The sequence below is a fragment of the Mus musculus genome, chromosome 6, assembly GCF_000001635.26.
Source record: "Mus musculus strain C57BL/6J chromosome 6, GRCm38.p6 C57BL/6J".
Classification (NCBI taxonomy): Eukaryota; Metazoa; Chordata; class Mammalia; order Rodentia; family Muridae; genus Mus; species Mus musculus.
This window is the reverse complement of record NC_000072.6, coordinates 86963532-86984400: the sequence shown is the minus strand read 5'-3', so window position 1 is coordinate 86984400 and position 20869 is coordinate 86963532. Positions and strand designations below refer to the sequence as shown.

At 43.2% G+C, this 20869-nt stretch overlaps 1 protein-coding gene across 14 annotated transcripts in view; it reads right to left on the bottom strand.

Moving 5' to 3' along the window:
- Positions 1-20869, bottom strand: part of Aak1 (AP2 associated kinase 1) — a 153954-nt gene that overhangs the window by 18827 nt on the left and 114258 nt on the right. For 3 of the 14 annotated variants that reach the window (XM_006506191.2, NM_001040106.3, NM_177762.7), the window contains 7 exons: positions 20176-20408; positions 18767-18924; positions 17028-17132; positions 13315-13410; positions 3004-3105; positions 1758-1859; positions 479-589 (listed from right to left, as the gene is read on the bottom strand). In XM_006506191.2, the coding sequence (XP_006506254.1) occupies positions 479-589; positions 1758-1859; positions 3004-3105; positions 13315-13410; positions 17028-17132; positions 18767-18924; positions 20176-20408 (907 nt within the window). The remainder of the gene's footprint in view (positions 1-478; positions 590-1757; positions 1860-3003; positions 3106-13314; positions 13411-17027; positions 17133-18766; positions 18925-20175; positions 20409-20869) is intronic. The other 11 variants (XM_030255412.1, XM_006506192.2, XM_017321597.2 and 8 more) reach the window with 6 other exon arrangements.

The following is a 20869-nucleotide window of genomic DNA, read 5'->3' as shown; positions in this document are numbered from 1 at the left end:
TCAGATTTGATAAAATGATTTTACTTTCTTTTTGCTTTTATTACGTTTTTCAAGACACTGTTTCTAAGTGTAGAAACTGTCCTAGAACTAGTTCTATAGACCAGGTTGGCCTCCAACTCACAGAGATTTTTCCCATTTTTGCCTCTGCCTAAAGATGTGTGCCACCACCGCCTGGCTATAACTTTACTTTCTAAGGCTAATGTGGTTGGTCCTTAAGGCACCTGCTCCCAAGAGTAACATGGAATATCTGTATTCTAGTTCTTGTCAGACGCGATCCCTGCACCTGCCTGCAGTTGCTAGGGCTTATTAACTACTCTGAGAAGACCTGTAACAGTGGCTAAGACTACCAACCCTTGTTTTCTACAGAACAGGACAGTTTGAGCACTTTACTCATAAAGACTTTTGATAAGGGAAGTCCCAGGAGCTGTTCAGCTCTTCTGCTCAGGGATACATGTGTGTCCAAGATGAAAGACTTTACCTTTATGAGTGGGAGCAGAGAGTGCTATGGGGGCAAACTCCTCCAGAAGGCCAGCAGTAGGGTTAGAAAGCAGAGAGCAGTCAAGCAGAGAGTCTTCCCCCGTGAGAGAGTCTGAGTCCAGTTACCAGCATTCCAGGCAACGATGGCATTAAACAGCACACAACAATATTGTGAGGTTATAGCTTGACTTTCAAATTACTGCATTTACAGGCCATATATACAAGCCAAAGTACAGAAAGAAAATCAAAAGAAACATGTTAAGCTCTCTGAACTTCTAATGACAAAAACATGCATCCTAGATTCCATTTGGTAGTAACACATAAATATAAGAGTTTTAGCTCAGAAACTGCTGGTTAAACAATAAACAAGTCTGTGACTCGAGCACACTGTAGCTTCACTGCCCGGCTCTCAGCAGACACTGTTTGGAGAAAGGACTTTGAGGTTTAGAGTCTCTCTTAACTCTTCCACTTAGGGAGACTTAACCACTAACACTGGTTCCCATTCGAAATGTCTCTTACTATTTATTATTTTTTCATATTTGAATCCTCCTTTAACATGTGGTATTCTTTCAGTAAAGAGTTTGGAAAAATTCAGAGATAAAACATTTGAGTGTTTCCTGGGAGAAACATGCCACATGTATTAATTTACCATCCCCTAAGGCAACCAGCAGACAGTCTTATCACAGTAATGAGGACTCAAGATTGAAATTTTCAAGTTAGGGTGAAAGCAATACTGGGTCCAAGGACGATTTCAATGTAGCCTGCAAACTAAAGGAAAATCACCTCTAGTGGATGAAGCTCTGATCTGGTGAAGAATTATCAACAGGAGGGGATGAGCTCCATAGACCCAGTGCCACTAGAGGGACATACTGAGGCAGCCATTCATCTGAGCAGACTCCTGCTAAGAAGGTGCAGGGACCTGCTACTGGTGAAGACGGTCTTTTTCCCCTTTCTGGTACTGGGGATTGACTAGACCTAGGACTCTGCATGCTCTGCAAGCACTGTCACTGAACTATATCTCCAGATGGGAAAACAATACCGAATAACAAAATTCTGTAATCAGGGCGAGCCCAGGAGTCATTCTTAAGAAAAACATGGCTCCAAAAAGTACTCAGTTCTTCAGCACAAGGATACACTCAACATCCAGAAGCCAGGACTATAAGAATAATTCATAGCATCCACTGTAAAACCAACCAGAATGCAAATAAACAGAGGCTCGTCTGCCACAGGTGGGAAGCCCTGCTCTGAAGACTCCTGCAGCTACAAGGATCCTGACTGACCTGTGCGGTTCGAGGTCACAGATTCCGTTTGAGATGGGAGGCGCTGAGCAACAGGTGGCTCCAGTCCAGGTATGAGACTCTCAACAGCAACATCAGCTTTGTCTTTTGTACCAGGGCATTAACAGTAGAAAGGAAAGGATAAGAGAAGGAAGAAGTCAGAGGCTACTCAGGAAAACCTGTGAAGGCTTGATTCCACAAATCTCAGGAAAGCTGCAAAGCACAGCCTGTGACCCTACTTCTGCTGTGTTTGGATTTCGATGGCTGAGCATGCATGTTCAAGGTTAACCATCAGGAGTGTGCACTGATCATTGGCTCCTATAAATAAGTGAGGGGTACAACCTACTTTCAAGCAACAAAATCTCCCATGTCAGAAAAGATTAGCTTCAAGACAGGCAATAGTAACTCATACCTGTAATCCAATAACTATGGAAGCTGAGACTGGAGGATTGCCATGAGTTTGAGGCCAGCTTGGCTATATACAGTGATGGTCTACTTCAAAAAGCCATCAACGATCAAAACAGCTTCATTCATCATTAGTTTCAGCGATTTCCCTCCTTCCATGGACCCGACCAGAGCTGGATAAACATCCTCCAATCTAATGCACAACCCTCAAATTTCCCCCACCCTATCCCATGCAGGGAAAGGCTCTGTACATTACGATGTCTTACAGATGGAGGCCTACCTTTTTGTGAGGTAATAGCATTCCCAAGTGCTAGCATTAAAGTCTAAGAACTGAGTCCTCGAAGAGTCTGGGCACTTTTATATGTTTTGCTTATGAAGCATAAAAAAAAATAACCGAGTAAGGAGACCAAGCCACTGCCCTGTTTGTCATGGGGCTGAACTGGCAAGCAGACTTCCTGGTAGGGGTATTTGTTGCATGCTTTGACCTTCTAAAGAAGAATCAGCTCAAGTTTATTAAATTCAGTGAAGTTCCAAAAACCAGTTAGAAATCTATTGTTTCACAAAGGTTTTCTTTTTGCACATTCTTCCTTATTCATATGAAACTTACTGGAGAAATCACAGAACACCAGTAAAGACCAGAGTTACTGGTAGTGTGCACGGGAAAGCAGAAAAAGACACTTTATTTGAAGTAGCAGAAATGGAGTTAGCAGTCTGGACTGCTGGATTCCCACCATGCACAAGGGCTAGGGAGGTCTTGGGCACTTCTGCTCTCCACCCCCAATCCCCATGCCAGAGCTCCCCCCAGCCCCCACAGCAGGCATGACTAAATAGAAAGTGATGTTACCAATAACAGCATCAGAAGTGCTGCCAAAAGGATCTGTCATAGGCAAGAGGTCAGGGAGCAGAAGAGAAGTGTCAGGAGATTTGAGTCCCTCGATTAGTTTTTCTAGGTTGGGAAAGAGGTAAAGAAAAGGCAAAATGCAATGAGATTATAAAGCAAGCAGATCATTTGCTGCTTTCCATGAAAACAGTTTAGGAATCCTCACTTAAAGATTCACCAGAAAAACAAAGACCATTAGTAGCTTGTCAATAATATATATTTCCAGGGCCAGGGAGCTGGTTCAGTGGGTAAAGGTGTTTGCTACCATGCATGAAAAACTGAGTTCAATTCCAGGAACCTCACCAGCGGAAGCAGAACAAATTCCTACAAGCGATCCTCTGACTTCCACACGTGCACTCATATACATACAACAAAATAAATGCGTTAACCAATAAATGCGATTTTAAAAGTTGTGCACCCTCTTCCCAGAAACCACATGGTGGCTCACAACCATCTGTAATGGGACCGATGTCCTCTTCTGGTGTGTCTGAAGACAGCAACAGTATACTCACATACATAATAAATAAATCTTAAAAAAAAAAAACAAAAGTTGTGCACCCTCCAAAAGACTTTCCAAAATGAGAAGGTAAAAAAGCTACTTCCCCAGGTGAGCTGGAACTCAAGGTTCACTCAAGGTGAGGCCACTGGGTCTGTTTATCCCTTATTTTCATTTGAAGCATAACTTATATGATAACCATCACCAATTTTAAATGTGTACAATGTGGTGAATGCTGACACACTTATACATCCATGTAATCACCATTAGAGTAATGATACAGATGGCCACCAACACTTTCAAACTCCGGCACCCAGACAGTAAATGCTTCCTTTGAATCACAGGCAGTAGCAGCAATAGGCCTGGGTTTTGTAGCTTTGCCTTTTTTAGATTCCCAATCCTGCTCCCTTTTTAAAAATACATGTAGCCAATGATGACACTGACCTTCTAATCCTCCCACCAATACCTCCTTAGTACTGGAACTAATAGGCATTATATGGTGCTGAAGCCTGAACCCAGGACCTTGAACATGCTAAGTAAACACTCTAGCAAGTGAGCTAAATTCTAAACTCCAGATTTTCATTTTACTTTTTTGTTAGTTTAGTTGTTTTTTCATTTTAATTTATGTTTGTTTGTTTGTTTTAAAAAACAAAACAGTCTTTTAGGGCTGTTAAGAACTTTCTTCCAGATGACCCAGGTTCAATTCCTAGTACCAACATGGCAGCTCACAACTGTCTGAATTGCCAGTTCCAGGGAATCTGACACCCTCACACATACATGAAGGGAAAACACCAATGTACAGAAAATAAAAATAAAGAAATTATTATTTTTTTTTAAAGTAAGGGTCTCTCTATGCAGCCCTAGCTACCCCAGAGCTTGCTAGCCTTGAACTTAAGAGATCCTCCTGCCTCTGCCTCCCAAGTGCCGTGATTAAGTGCCATGTGACCTGAGCCACCACACCTGGCCTCAGATTTTCTGATCTGAAAATAGAACCCTGCAGCCTCACTCAGTTGGAGTTCCTTTTCCTTCCTTCCTTCCTTCCTTCCTTCCTTCCTTCCTTCCTTCCTTCCTTCCTTCCTTCCTTCCAGATTTATTTATTATATGTAAGTACACTGTAGCTGTCTTCAGACACTCCAGAAGAGAGCATCAGATCTTGTTACAGATGGTTGTGAACCACCATGTGGTTGCTGGGAATTGAACTCAGGACCTTCAGAAGAGCAGTCGGTGCTCTTAACCACTGAGCCATCTCTCCAGCCCTCTGGAGTTCCTTTTCTTAGCACAGAACTCCTGACAGTATTCCATGCTGCAGCCTACAAAGTGTGGCTGTGCAGATTTTGGTCCAGTCCCCAGTTGACAGACATAAGCATACTAATCATTGAATAAGTATCTATCTAAAGTTAGCGAGCCAGGGTTGACTAGCCTTAAATTCCTTAAGCTTATCTAACCTACCTAACCCTGAGACACAGACATAACAGCAGCTATTGCCCTGTTCAAATCAATGAAAAGCCTCGAGAAGTCTCTATTCGATGTCCTGCCCTGAATGCCGTTCCTATGGATTCCAGAAACAGATCACCCCATACTGACATTATTTCTAAATGGGAACAATTACCCACTAACTGAGGATGTCCCTCTCCTCATGTCAGCAGCAATAGTCACCTCATGGGATTGTTCCCCAAGTACTAGAGACAATGAGCAGTAGACTGCAGTCTGGCCAAGCCTTCCAGCTACGCACATTCTTACCCGACTCCAGTGTTCCCTGTGTCTGGATCTAAGGTTCATGTACAGGTCGTGAAGTGAGACTCAGCCTCTACCTTCCCTGCAAGGCCTCAGAGGCTAACGTCATTCCCGCCATTCACCACAATTTCTGTTTATCTTTTCAAGGGTAAGTGGCAGGACCTAATTTCTCGGAGACACCCTCCCCTACCAACTGGCCTAAGATTCTGGTTATAGCTTCATTTCAGGACAGTCACTTAAACCTAAAGATGGATTACTGCTGACATTTGGAGCAAAGAAATAAAAAGATATCTGAATGCACATTTGTCACACGGGGTAACTTAAAGCATGCCATTCTACACACATCAGGACTTTAGCCACTCCTTTAGCCCTGAAACACCAATAGCCCTCTATTTATCTTCAACCTAGTGAAAGTAGAATATTAACCTGAAACCAATGGCTGCGTCACAGGAAGAAGGGGATTTAGGCCCTGCACTTCTGATACAGGAAGATTAAGACCACATACATTTTGATTTGCCCAGATAAACTAAAATTAAAATGTCTTGTTTGAGAAAAAGGAATCTGCTTAAAGTTCAGTTACTCACATAAAACTTTTTACTGGGTTCACATTGTTCTAGGCCTTTGGAAATAGAAAGAAGCAGTAAGCAGACAGACAGACAGACAGATAGACAGGAATGAACTTCAGCTGTTATGACTGAGGTTATGACCCTGTTCCAATCAAGTAGAAGAATCCATATCCCAGCAAGATGACAAATACACGGCAGAAACATAGTGTTAACAGTGTGGTGTGGCTGTGCCACGTGTTAGAGTCCGCAGAGCAGACATCTCCAAGGTATGTGACGACATATACACTTATCATTCACACCTATCTAAAGAATGAACCGTGACCTTTTGACAGTAGGGGACGTGGAAAAAAAAAAAAAGAACAAACCAAGAAACTAACAGAAATCAAAGGCACCATCATCAGTCTTATGCTATACAAGACATTTATTTTTAAAAATGACATTGAAAATATCTTTAATAATACTGGCTAAAATAGATGGTTTTCAGGAAAAAAAAAAAGCAAGCATTCCTTTATCCTGAACATCAGTTTGGGGCTTATCCTTGCTACCCCCCTAAACCTTCCATTCTATAAAATATAATTTGGGTCAGTGAGATGCTTATCAGGTAAAGGCACCTGCTTTCCTGTGTGATGACAGAGCACATGGTGGAAGGAGAGAACTCCTTTTCATTGTCCTCTGAAAGTAAAAAATGCATGTATGGCTGGACAGTGGTGGCGCACACCTTTAATCCTAGCACTCTGGAGGCAGAGGCAGGAGGATCTCTGTGAGTTGAGGCCAGCCTGGTCTGCATGGTGAGTGTCAGGGCAGCCAGGGCTACTACAAAGAAACCTTGTCTTGAAAAACCAAACCAAATCAACGCCCTCCCCTCGCAAAGCGTGTATTTGGGGAGGCTTGTTTCTGACTAAATCTGAAAATGCAGGCTATTCACAGGTACTTGGATGCTAGAAATGTGGGAGTCGGGGCAGAAGAGCAGATGTGAGCCCACAGACAACCCTCTGCACAAGGTGGTGGTATACATAGAGGGCAGCTGCACTTCCTAGGACCCTAGTATGAGAAGGTCCTCACTCAGGCAACTGGCATCCTCATAACACAAAGAAGGTAATAAACCCTTCACAGACCAGTCTAACTTATAGAATTGAAATGGCTCTCTGGCATGAAGCTGAGTTACTCTATGATTTCTGATTTTTTTTTTCTGTTTTAAAATCAAAAGAAAGCTGGTACAATTTATACCCTGACCCTAGCACTTGGGGAAGTAGAGGCAGAGGCACTTCAAGTTTAAGGCCAGTGTGGTTTTCATGAGCTCCAGGCCAGGCAGAGCTACATGTGTGACTCCACATCAAAGATTCTGACTTTTGCAATACAAACCTGAAGATTAGAGCACACCTATAAAAGACAGTTTTTTATGAGCCTCAATTAAAAACAAATGATGTGGCTGCTGTGGTGTGGTGGTTTGAATAAGTTGTCCCTCATAATCTCCAGTATCTGCATACTTGGTCCCAGCTGGTAGCTGTTTGGGCATGTTTAGGAAGGGTGGCCTTGCTGGAGCTAAGTCACTGGGCATGGGCTTGGCCATTTGAGTTTGCCCTCTGTGCTTCCCATCTGTGGTTTCAAATGTGAGTCCTCCTGCTCTCAGCTTCTGGCTCTGGTTGCCACGGCTGCCTGCTGCCATGCTCCCCTGGGTTAACAGAGATGCACTCTGACCCTCTGGAACCATAGCATAATCGTAAGCTCTTTCTTCTACATGTTGCTTTGGTCATGACGTTTTATCGCAGCAAAAGGAACGCAATTACTACATATAGCTGTGCTGCTTTTGAAATGTGTGACTTGGCAGACATGGAGCAAACAAACCCTAAAACTTATAATGAGAAATGTTGTTTTAAAATTTTACTCTATGGAGTGAAAGAAAATGCTGATCATTACCTACTGTACAAATCAACTGAAATACCATACTTCATGAACCCAGAGGATAAATGTGATTACTATCGTCAAGTAAGACTAAAAAAATAGACCCAGGCCTGCTGATGTATGCCTGTAGGCCCAGCTCTTGAGCAGTAGAGACAGGCGGATCAAAAATTCAAGGCCAGGTTAGGTTACAGAAAATCTATCTTCAAAAAAAAAAATAATAAAATAAAATAAAAATGAAAAAAGAAACCAAAACCTAATATAAAAATAGAAAATAAAGTCTAGTCACTCAAAATAGCTCCCGAGAGAACAGACAGTAAACTCTCCACAGCATCTTCAAGTTAGAATCACAGCAAGTACCATGCCCCAATTCTAATTCTACATTAGAGAATTACAACTATAGGAAGATACAGTTTCTAAAATAAAACACTTATGATGATGGATATCACAAGGCAGGAGCAGGAAATGAAGATGTCAGGCCAAAAGAAGAGAGGACTGTCCACTCTGACATCCAGCCCCTCTTGCCTGTCTTTTCAAGAGATGACAAGGGCCAAACAACCATGAAGGACTTTTAAAAGCCCTTCAACTCTATGAAGTAGCACTTATGGGGCAGCTAATGTGTTTCTCTAGTCTTGCAGAACTCTGATATCAAGAGCTCAGAATTGAAGAGGTATTGTAAAAATTGTTTTCCCAAACCCTTGTCCACTGTAGGAACGTAGGTAAAAAGAAAGGCATGGTCTCTTTGAAAAACAGTGTGACAATTTCTCAAAAGTTAAAAAATAGAATTACCATATGACCTGGCCAAAGGAAAAAACACACATGACAGACATATCCGCATGATGCTCACAGCCCAAGTATCTACTGAAGGAAAACTGGACAGCAGCACGTGCTTCCACACAGCGCATACATAATACAAAATTTAATTTAGGCACAAAATGAAAGAATCTTTTTTTTTTTTTGGTTTTTCGAGACAAGGTTTCTCTGTATAGCCCTGGCTGTCCTGGAACTCACTCTGTAGACCAGCCTGGCCTCGAACTCAGAAATCTGCCTGCCTCTGCCTCCCGAGTGCTGGGATTAAAGGTGTGCGCCACCACACTCGGCTAAAATGAAAGAATCTTAATTCATGCATAAAAATGAAGGAAATTCCCACATAAACAATACAGTTGAACTGTGATTATGCAAAGTCAACAGGCAAGCCACAAAAGTTCAAATGTTGTAGGATTCTCCTTATATGGGGTTCTTAGAGCAGTCAAAAAAAAAAAAGAAAAATCCAGAGGCAGGCGGATTTCTGAGTTCGAAGCCAGCCTGGTTTATAGAGTAAGTTCTAGGACAGCCAGGCTACACAGAGAAACCCTGTCTTGAAAAAAAAAAAAAAGAAGAAAAAAAAATCCATAAATGGAAAGTAGTGTGGCATGCTGCAGGGGAATAAACCACTGTTCAGTGGTCACCAGCTCTTAGTCTTTCCAGTAGAAAAGACTGTGAGGAGAAATGTAAATGTACTTAATGCCACCGATATGCCTACCAAAGGCTGGACATTTTATGTAAATTTAAAAGAGGATGAAAAAACAACCAATTAAAAATCTGTTCGCCCATTTTCAGAAAAAAACCCCATTCTGTCTATTCCATGGTACTTTAAGCGTTGGGACGCTCTCCACTTAGATCTTCCCTACAGACAGCAGAAGGAAGGACAGTGGTGTCCGAGCAACAGTGAGGCACTATCACACTCACTAGTCATGTGACAGCTGGGCAAACTCACAGATGACTGACTCCTTAACATTCTAGACATCCCTAAAATTTGTTCTACGCCTCTTTGAAGAAGAAAAAAGTCCTACAGCAAGCAAACCACAATTCTCCAATGTCCTTTCACCCGCAGCCTGACAATCCATAACCAGGACAGCTATTTCAATGGCTCTCACTTGTGTGAAAGTTAAAGGTTATAAGCAAGCAAGAAAAAAATATGACTTCATAACTAGGCTTGACCTGTTGGGAACATAGACCTAGAACTCAGGTTGGAATAGCATTTCCTATCTTTATGGTAACTTAAAGTTACACAGCAATTCCAAATACAGTTTCAAACGATGTCCTTTCCTATTTCAGAAGCCAAGTGTTACTGTTTCCAGTTTCCAGAACAGTGAGTTCAAGATCAGATCACAGTCTCGTAGCTACACAGCCACAGTGATACCCCAGTCTTTCTAAGCTCAAAGCCACTTTTTTGAGACAGGGTTTCTCTGTATAACCCTGGCTGTCCTGGAACTCACTTTGTAAACCAGGCCAGCCTCAAACTCAGAAATCTGCTTGCCTCTGCCTCCCAAGTGCTGGGATTAAAGGTGTGCGCCACCAGGCCGGCCCTCAAATCCACTTTTACACCTCCAGAACTGACTTCTCCAGTCAAAGGCTTTACAGATCTCAAGTTACAAAACTCAAGGACTAAAGCAATGCCTAGAACTTGGGGACTTGGCAAGGAAGAAGAAGGTCTTGCTTGATGACTCACATGTAAGGATTGACTTGGCATCACAACTACCCACAGCTCAGCTCTGTAAGATGAAGGAGGATTACAGATCCACATTGAAACCTTCCCTCGGAGCCCACTGGCTGTGGAAGACAAGCAAACCCAGCCTGGAGCCGTGGCCAACAGTGAACACCTGCAGTTTGTTCAGGTGCCAGACACTGAATGTGAGCTCTTAGCTCACTACACATTCAGATACTAAAGAAGGGCCTGGACCAAGAATGAGGTCACTGGAGAGCATGAAGGGCAGGAGGAGCTGAGGGTCTGTTAAGCCTCACCCCTTCTTTCACCAGGGTGTGGCAACTTGCTGGCACCATGAGCTGCATCTTCCTTGTTCACTTTCAGCATGGGTGGATGGTCAGGTTTGCGTTATTCCAGGAACAGGGCAGGGCAGGGCAGGCTGAGAACACCAGTCTAGTGTCTAGACGGTGAGAACAGGAGTGGAGGCTAACAGCCTCAGGTTTCTTTCATCCATCCATCTGATCGGCCAAATGTTGAGATTGTCACTATAAAAAACAGTGACCCTGCCACTGACAATAAAATGCTGAAGCCAACAGACCATGGACAAAGGAAACCAGACATTCTAACAAGTGTCATGAAGATAAAAGTCATGAGGTACAATTGAGAGTGACTTTGAGACCATGGTGGGCTTCTATGACAAGACAGTACACAAGCTTAGACACAGGAGAAGCTATTCAGGCATTAACAGAATCCTGGCAGGTGCTAAGGTCCAAGGTGGAAGAAATTTAATCTGTGCAAAGAAAGACTACACATAAAGGGAGAGTGCTACTAGTGGTGGTAGTGGGGAAGTTCAAGGCCATGTCAGTTAGGGCCTTGATCTTGGTGACACAGAAATTTATTTTACATTTTTAGCAGATGATGTTGTAAACAGATCAAAAAAAAAATCCCCGAAACTCTCTATTAAAATGTCTCATACAAATAGATTATCCATTAAAAACCAAGAGAGATCACAACCTACTTGGTGTGGCTTACTTGAATGATAATGGCCCCCATAGGCCCATAGACTTGGCACTATTAGGAATGTTACTCCTTGTTGGAGTAGGCGTGGACTTTTTAGAGGAAGTGTGTCACTAGGGATGGGCTTTGAGGTTTCAGAAGCGCAAGCCAGGGCAAGTGTAGCTCTCTCTTCCTGCTGCCTGCTGATATGGATGTAGAACTCTCAGGTATGTCCCCAGCACTGTCTGCCTGTGTGTGGCCATGCTTCCTGCTATGATGATGATGACAGAATAAACCTCTGAACTATAAGCCAGTCCCAATTAAATGTTTTCTTTATAACAGTGGTCATGATATCTCTTCACAGCAACAAAAACCCTAAGAGACTTGCTATGAGAGTATATAGCACTAAACTCTTCCAAGATTCTAGACTGAAAAGCACTATGAAGAATGAGGAAATAGGTATCTTGAAAACCTTCAGGAATTTCCCACACTACCACATGTGTTCCTGGCTCTGCAATCCTAATCTAAAGGGCTCCTGTGGAAGCTGTGGAGGTTAGCCAATGTTTCCAATCCTAGTTATTATTTGTACTCGGGTGTATGCAGAATCTATGTCTGGGAGCATACATGCCACATGTGTGAGTGCCCATGGAGATCAGAAGATGGTGGTGGATACCTGGAGCTGAATTCACAGGTAGTGGTACACTGCTAGACAGAGGTGCTGGGGTCCCCTGGAAGAGTAGCATGTACACTTAGCCACAATGCCATCTCTTCCATTCCACAATGCCAGCCCTTCCCTCCCAATCTTGAAGCAGCCAATCAAAGACCTTTGACTGCTCGAAGGAAAGAAAAACTAAGCTGATTCTGTCAACTTGTCAAGGTCTAGACCTGGAAGGCATTAAGAACTGGGGGAGATGAAGAGAAATAGCTGCCAGATACTTCTAAGGAGTGGGATTTAGTTCCACAAAAGGAGACTTCACATGACCCACAACTCTGCCCCCAAAAAAGATATGGGGAAGGGAACAGGAAACAGCCTTTAGCATCCACCAGTATGAGTGCATCCCCTAATCATTCCAAAAGCCATCCCACTGAGACCTACCCAGCTTTACTTTCTAGCTACTTCCTAAGAATCAGTAGCAGAGCATAAACCAAAAATTCAGAGCTCCAGCAGTGACATCCTTCGCTGAGTCTGGCCCAGAGGGTTCAGCTAGAGGCAGAACCTGGAAGGGACCCTAGGTCTCCTGACTCATATTCCCTATCAACTCTCATTATGCATTATTATATTATAAAGTAATGAAGTGCCTACAGCAAATAGGAACCAGATGGGTCACCCACAGCTCTGTCACCACACCAGGCCACTATGTACACCTACTCTTTCTATCATATGCTTATGGCTTCGATTATCACATTACAATCATATTGGACTAATGTTCTTTCCAGGACAGAGGCCTCTTCAATTTGTCATAAACATAATGAAGAATGAAAAACAAAGCAGATGTGGCAGTGTATTCCTGTAATTTGGGTACACGGGAGGTAAAGGCAGGAAGATCAATAGTTAAAGGTTATCCTTGGCTGCACAGCAAGATAGAGGCCAAGTTGGCCTCAATGACAATTTCCCCCCACCCCAATGTACTAACAATAATTTTACTAAGCAAGATTCAGAGCATATGTGGTACAAACTGAAGTGATTTTATTCTCTTTTTAAAGATATGTCTGGGGGGGCTGGAGAGATGGCTCAGTGGTTAAGAGCTCTGACTGCTCTTCTAGAGGTCCTGAGTTCAAATCCCAGCAACCACATGGTGGCTCACAACCATCTGTAACTAAATCAGACGCCCTCTTCTGGGGCGTATGAAGACAGCTACAGTGTACTTACATATAATAAATAAATAAATAAATAAATAAATAGATAAATAAATAAATAAATAAATAAATAAATTTTAAGAAAGATATGTCTGTCTGTTTTATAAAAAACTTAAAATATCCAACAGCATCCAATTACCAGGAATTGGAATTCAGATCCTTGTTATCAAAAACTTAAAAGCAGAGCTCTCCAGAGGCCCTAGAAGCCCTGGGATTCAGGAATCACACTGCTAACCCTAAATTGAGTCCTATGTACCTACCTGGAGCATCAGGTACTTGAAGAGGAATGAAGGGATCAGACACACTTAGAAGTGGGATGCCAGAGTCCACAGCCTGGCCCCCCTTCCTTTTTTCAGCTGGAGTTAGTTGGAGAGGAAAGATCAGGAGAGAAAATGAGAAAAGCAGAAAAATATCAAGTAAATATTGTTGAATTTTCTTGTGTACCTCAACACCTGCATGTCTTGAAGGCACTGAGTCTTACTGAACCACCATGGTGTCTAACAGAGTGCTGGGCAGTGCTATGAGGTAGATAGGTCCTAGCCTCCAGTCTTACCTGATACTATTGCTATCCATGCTCTACTTGGCAAACTCCAGAGGTCCAGAAACCTAAGTTTCTTATGTGACTAGAAGACCTAGGATCCCTTTCAGGTTCTACCTTTAGCTGAACCCACTGGGCCAGGGTGTAAAACCTTGAGAGCCCTGGAAATTTCTACTACTATTTTTTTATTTTTTTCAGCAAAAAACCCCCCCAAAGACCCAGACTGAGAGAATAGCCAGTGCTCTGCTTTCAAACAAGCATCAGGACCTAGGACTCTTGGTTTCTACTTCAACATTCTTTTCATTTTAGTACTTGGTTTGGTTTTTAATTAAAATTTCATTTTGATTTCTATTTGATTTTTTTGAAAGTCAGGTATGGTGATATACATTAAACTGCTAGCACTCTAGAAATTAAAGCAGGTATATCAGGAGTTTAAGGCCAGCCTGGTCTATGTCCATAGTGAGACTTGATCTCAAACACAACACAAAATCAAACCAACCAAAGAAAACAGAATAGTGTACAGACTCACAGGAGTTGCTGCAGGCAGTCTGAGCCCTGCACCCAGCTTCCAAAAAACACACTTTCTATAACAGCAGCACAGCACTACCCACACTCTATAATGGTAACTTGAACTAGTTAGTTTTCCCTTGTACCCTGCTAGAGTTTGGACTTGGGATGTCCAGTTAACTGTCAATGTCTAAGAAGGAATATCTTGATTGTATCACCAGGATGAGAAGACCCACCTTGAATGTGGTAGCACCATTGGCCTAGCCCTGGACGGAATGACAAGAGACTGTGCTGCACACTGGCATCCCTGTAGATGCTGTGGCAACTGTGAAGTAGGTGTACTGCTTCTTAAACGTTTTTTTTACTTTGATTTATTTTGTGTATATGTACATGCATAAGGACCGCGGAGGTCAGGACATCTGCAGGAGATGGCTCTCTGCTTCCATCAGGTGGGTTCTAGGGATCAAATTCAGGTATCACATTTGGTAGCAAGCACCCTTACCTACTGAGCCATCTTGCCATACCACCCCCATACAGATTTTTCTTTTATTTATTATGATGTGTGTACAGTGAGGGGGTAGTGTTTGTGTGTGTGTGAGATGCATCTATGTAGAGAAGTGTGTATAGTGAATATGTATGTGTGATATGTCTGTGTAGGCATGCATGTACAGTGTATGTGCATGATATATGTGCAGGCATTTATGTACAGCATGTGTGCATGTGAGATACGTCTATGCAGACATGTGCATACAGTGTGTATGTATGTCTGTGCACATACACATGAGTGACGTGTCTGTGCAGATATGGGTATACAGTGTGTGAAAGAGAGATGTGTGTGCAGGCATGCATGTACAGAGTATGTGTGGGGTCCTTTCCTTTCATCTTGAGGTTCTAGGATGGAACTCAGTTTTCCAGGCTGACGTGGCAAGCACCCGTGTATGCTGAGTTATCTTTCCAGCCCCCAGGATATACTTTCTGGGCTTACTCTGTCCACCCTGAATCTTGTCTCTTTTGACAGCAGTTGACTTGACTTGGCTCTTCCTTCCCAGCTTCCTTCTCTCTGAGACCTTGGTCCCCCTGCTTCTTGCCCTCTCCTCATTTCCCAGAATCCCATGCTCCTGTGACAGATTCTATTATTGTCATAATAGCCACACCTATGTCCTACTCAATGCCAGCTTCTCAAGGACAGCAAGGTACAGTCTGTGACATACAATAACATGAAAGACAATGATGGCACTATTGATGAACTAGCAAACCCCTGTTTCCTGGACCTGGCAGCATTACTCACACTGGTTTTGAGAACAGCTGGTGCCTACATCTACTGCAGAGACCACCAAATGAAGGAATCCAGATTCTAAGCCCTGGTGTGTGAACAGGGCATATTTGGCTTTTCCTCGGGCTAGCAGGGCCCCATCCTAGTAAAGGATCTGTAGGAGGATGCGGTAACAGACAAAGTCTGGGGTAGGAAAGCCCTGAAGTGGCAGAGAGTACAGGGAGCTACAGTGGTAAACTCACTCAGGTAGCCCAGCACAGGAAAGTGTAGTGAGGGTACAGGAACTTGGGAGGCACCTACCACCATGTGGGTTCTGGGATGCAAACTCAGATAGCAACGCTTGATGTTAAGTGACTTAATCTACTGGGCCATAGCAATCGCCCATGCCAGATTTATTAGGTGGAAACAACAACAACATTCAACAACAACAACAACAACAACAACAGGTTTTAAAATAAAAAGATAGACATTGAAATCTTAAATCAAAACCTAACATTGTAGAAAATTATGGTCACATGTATTTTGGTGAAGAAGAGCTATAAATTTCATTAGGTTCACAAAGATAGCTGTGCCCCTAAAAATGTTAAATGCAGATTGCACATTATGGAGATCTGTAGGAGAATGGCCCCCATAGGTTCATATATATGAATGTTTGGTTCCCAGTTGGTAGAACTGTTTGGGAAGAATTAAGAAGTGTGGTTGGCCTCTTTGGAGAGGTATGTCATCAGCCAGCGGAGAACTTAGAAGTTTCCAAAGCCTGTGTCAGGCCCAGTGTCTCTCTCTCTTTGCCTGCTGCCTGCAGATCAGGACATAAAGCTCTCAGCTACTGCTACAGCACCATGCCTGTCTGCCTCCTGCCATGATGACCTTGGATCAACCCTCTAAAACTGTGAGCAAGCCTCTAATTAAATGTCTTTTTTTCTAAGAGTTGTCTCTTCACAGCAACAGAGCAGTGACTAAGACAGACATCAAGATGGTGGCAGTCTGCTATGTATACATGATGAGACCATGGGCAATTTGGACTACACAGATCTATATAACTTTTATATAGTAAATACAGGTACTTTTTACCAATAATGGGGGAAACAAGTCTCTTATTGCTTTGGTTTTTTTTGGGGGGGGGTGGTTGGGTTTTTTTTTTTTGTTTTTTTTTGGTTTTTCGAGACAGGGTTTCTCTGTGTAGCCCTGACTGTCCTGGAACTCAGAAATCCTCCTGCCTCTGCCTCCTGAGTGCTGGGATTAAAGGCATGTGCCACCACGCCCGGCTATTGCCTTGATTAAAATGCCCATGTACATATTAGTAGAATATCAAGTATAAGATAGTATCTAATTCTTAGAATCCTTCAAGTCATCCCAGAGGCCCTAAGAGCAATAACAACACTTGCCAGAGCACTAATCCTTAAATTACCTGCGTAAGACCCACTCTGCACTAGGGAGAAAAACTCATGTGTATTTACCACATCACTCTACCACTTGAGTTCAAAATGATTTTAGATGCTCCTTAAGTATTTTCTGATTGAACAACTACTGAATGAATGAACAAAAAATGATTTACTACCAGAAACCAGGTTCTTTGTATGCTAGAGCTACCCATGAAGTGGAAACCTGAAGGAAACAACAGCAAGCCTCGTGTCTCAGGCATGTGTCACACTCACCAGTTCCAGCAGAAAAAGAAGGAGTGGTGAAGGCATCTCCTTGTGTTGGCTGGAAGCCTGGGATCAAACTCTCTGCAGAGCCACCAAGCTTCTCAGGCAGCTTTCCTAGAGGGACAAAACACCACTTTGCTCATTTTTGCAGAATCCTCGGGTGCACTTACCACATTTATGGCAACATTTTTACCACTAAAAAGTCCTTGTTGTGCCAAGCAGCTTGAGAACTGAGGTGGACTGGCAGAGAGGGAGGTGTGAGGTATTGTTCCACTGACGGTGGAACAACAGTGATACAGACTGGAAATCACAAATAGACACAAAGGTTTATTAACAAGTCCCTGGGCAGGAGAGATGAGACAGTTCATCCTACTGTGCTTCCAGAAGTTCAATTCCCAGCACCTGTATCAGGCAGCTCACAGCTTCGTGTAACTCAAGCTCCAGGGCATCTGACACATCTGGCTCCCACAGGCCTGCAACTCATGTGCACATAGCCACATATGGACATGCACATACATATAATTTAAACATAAAAACCCCCAAGGACTCATTAATTAGACACAAACATACTAATTTTCAATAATGCAGGAAGAAACTTCTGTTTACATAACAGGATAAGAAGCGTCAGAGATAACAATGAAAATGACTTGTCAAAGAATGTCAAATCCTGTGCCGTGTTCTATTTAAAAAGGCTGAACCAACCTGGCCTGGTCTACAACTTTAATCCCAGCATTTGGAAGGGAGAGAGGCAAGTGGATCTCTGTGCATTTAAGGCCAACCTGGTCTACACACAGGTTCTAGAGCAGCCAGGGCTGTACAGTGAGATTCTGTCTCAAAATGAAATAAAATTAAATGGTAGGAAATTATGTATTTAAAACACCACTGAAATGCAGTGGTTCTCAACATTCCTAACGCTGCAACCCTTTAATACAGTTCCACATGTTGTGGTGGTGACTCCAATCATAAAATTATTTTTGTTGCTACATCATAACTGCAATTTTTATACTCTTATAACTCATAGTGTAAACATCTGATATGCGATTCCTGTGGAAGGGTTGTTTGGCCCCCAGAGGTTTGAGAAGCGCTGTGGTTAGTCAGGTAAAGCAGTTCCTATATTCACTGGTCTGATCACTCTTTTGCTCTGTGCTTTGAGTGCATGAAGGATGTATCCAACTGAACAGTGGAGAGACTTCCCAGGTGCCTGTGTGTTATGTGTATATCTGCCTATGTCTGTGTGGATGTCTGTATATCTTGCCTTCCAAATTAGGCTATGGCTATTTTGGATAGAACCTCATTTTTTTTTATTGAAAGAAGCTCCTTTTTATGATGAGTCAACAACAACACAGACCTGTGATCAGGACTCGCATCCTGTGAGGCACACCTCAACCACTATTTCTAGAGCAAGCCCCTGAGGATGAGGGCGACAGTCACCATTCTCCAAGCAATCCACTACTCAGTTACCACAATTATCCCAGGTTATGCTACTACATCTTTCCAAAGTTTCTCCTTCTATGATTGCACACTCCCTGCTGTTGCTCACAGTTGGTCAGCATTTAAGAAAAAAAAAAAAAAATCAGTGCTCCAGCAAAAATGAAAATCAGTCTGCAGACCCCCAACCCAGTCCTCTTCAAGATGGTCCGTGCTGACCTTTCCCAAGCATATCCCTCTACAGCTAAGACACAGACACATTCAAGTTCATCCTCAGCTGACTTGCAGCCAAGAAGCACAGGAAAGCCTCAGCAGCTCACCTTCCCCAAGCTTGGCAAAGTCCTTGTTTAGCAGCTCTTCAGCTGTGAGTTTGGAGAAGTTGTCGTCATCAAAAGGATTCCATGTGGAGCCTTCTGAAGCATTGGAGACATTCTGCTGTGAAGTCCGTGGAGAGCCTGAGGGAGTGGTGGTTGCAGACCTGGGAAGGTTGGCACCCCAAGGGTGAAGGGAAAGAAAGTTAAGCAAAGCAGAAGGGCCCAAATGATTTTCTTTCATTATGGTATCAGTTCTTTTCTCAGTTAAACCACAATTTCCAGTGTTTTCCTAAAGGACTTCCCACAGAAACTGGAAAGTTTAGTCTTTACAAATGCTGTCTCCTTCACTTCAGCTCTCAGGAAATCTTGCAGCTTGCCTGTCTTTTGCAAAACCCTTGAGGTTAGGGTCTACAGCAACCTATGCTGAGGCCTGTGTGTCAAGCATAACAAACCCCCTTTCTTGGCTGCCTCTGAACGTTCAGGATCCAGGCAGTACTTAAGCTTTCATCCCATGTTCAGAATGTTGTTTAATGGCAGAAGCATTCTATCACTAAACAAACACATGCCACTACTTTATATGTTTAGATGACCTACTTTTCTTTCAGTCTTTCTTCACTTAAATATGATTAATCGTAGATAACATGGTTTCAAGGAAGCTATGGGTGAAAAATTACACTGATTTCACAGTGGTCAATAAGACTGACTGTACCTGAAGCAGAGAACCAGCAACCTATCAGGTTCATAAAGGTTGGCCAAATGCACAAAATTCATGATCAAACAGTGTGATATATGCTTTTAAGAAGAAAAGACCCTAGACAAAGTACTGCAGGAGAGGAAAGGACAACACCTCACACAAACCTAAGGAGCCAAAGCATATTCCCAGCCGGGCGTGGTGGTGCACGCCTTTAATCCCAGCACTCGGGAGGCAGAGGCAGGCGGATTTCTGAGTTCGAGGCCAGGCTGGTCTACAGAGCGAGTTCCAGGACAGCCAGGGCTACACAGAGAGACCCTGTCTCGAAAAAAACAAACAAAAAACAAAAACAAAAAAACCAAAACCAAACAAACAAAAAAATCATGTTCCCTCTGGGAGAGGAGAAGCAGCAGCTCCAAAGGTCACAAAGAGCCAAGTCACCTGTGCAGACAATGCTTGCTGAGACAGCGCCTTCTAAGTGCTGGGTGTCCAAAGTGTAATCGTCAGTACAGGGAGAATTAAGACACAGCATAGACCAGATGGGGAATGGAAACTGAGTCTTAGGGTCTGTAGAGTGCACACACTGGGGAAAAGCTCATGATCTCTTACTAAATACAGACATCCACTGGCATGTGCTTACTGTCACACCGCCACAAGCTTATGCAAAGAATCCTATGGTAGTAACCCAGAGCAGACCTTGTCCACATGATAAGAACAAACATACTTAGATTTATTGAGACTGGCCTCAGCTGCAGCTGCCTGGAGCAGCTGGGTTGATTTGCTGGCAGGAACCCCAAAGACTGCACTGTGGGTTACATCACTGAGAATCCGTCTGTGCCCAGCACGTTGGGTTTTGGGTGATGATGGAGGAGTGAGAGATCCAACTTTCTGTCCCTGGATGGTTGGAGGTGGAGTGGTCTGAACTTTTGGCTGTTGTCTCACTGGGGCTTGAATCTGCTAGGGAGAGAAAAATGCAGAGCTTCATTATGGGGGAAAAAAAAAGAGGAGAAAGAAATGGAAAAGAAAAGCAAATCAACCCCCAGGTATAATAACACTCCATTTGCTCATATAACATTTGAAAGGCTAAGGTTACCAAAGCCAGAAAGAAAACCAAGGCAACAGCCACCTGAGCTGCAACAGAGACTGACACCACCAAGGCCTTGCCTGGTTCTTACACAGACTCAGTCTCCCTTAACTTAATAGACACATCAACTGGATGTAATATTCCTACCAGCCCAAGACCACAGAAGCTATTCTCAGTCCTAAAGACCCGGAAGGCATCTTAAAGAACTGATGAGAACAAACAGTCCCTCACCGAGGATGCTTACACAGGACAGGCAATAGACTCTGCCTTCTATTGCAGCTAGAAGACAAGACACACCCCAGCCAAGATGCTTTGGAGCAGAGTAGTTTCTGCT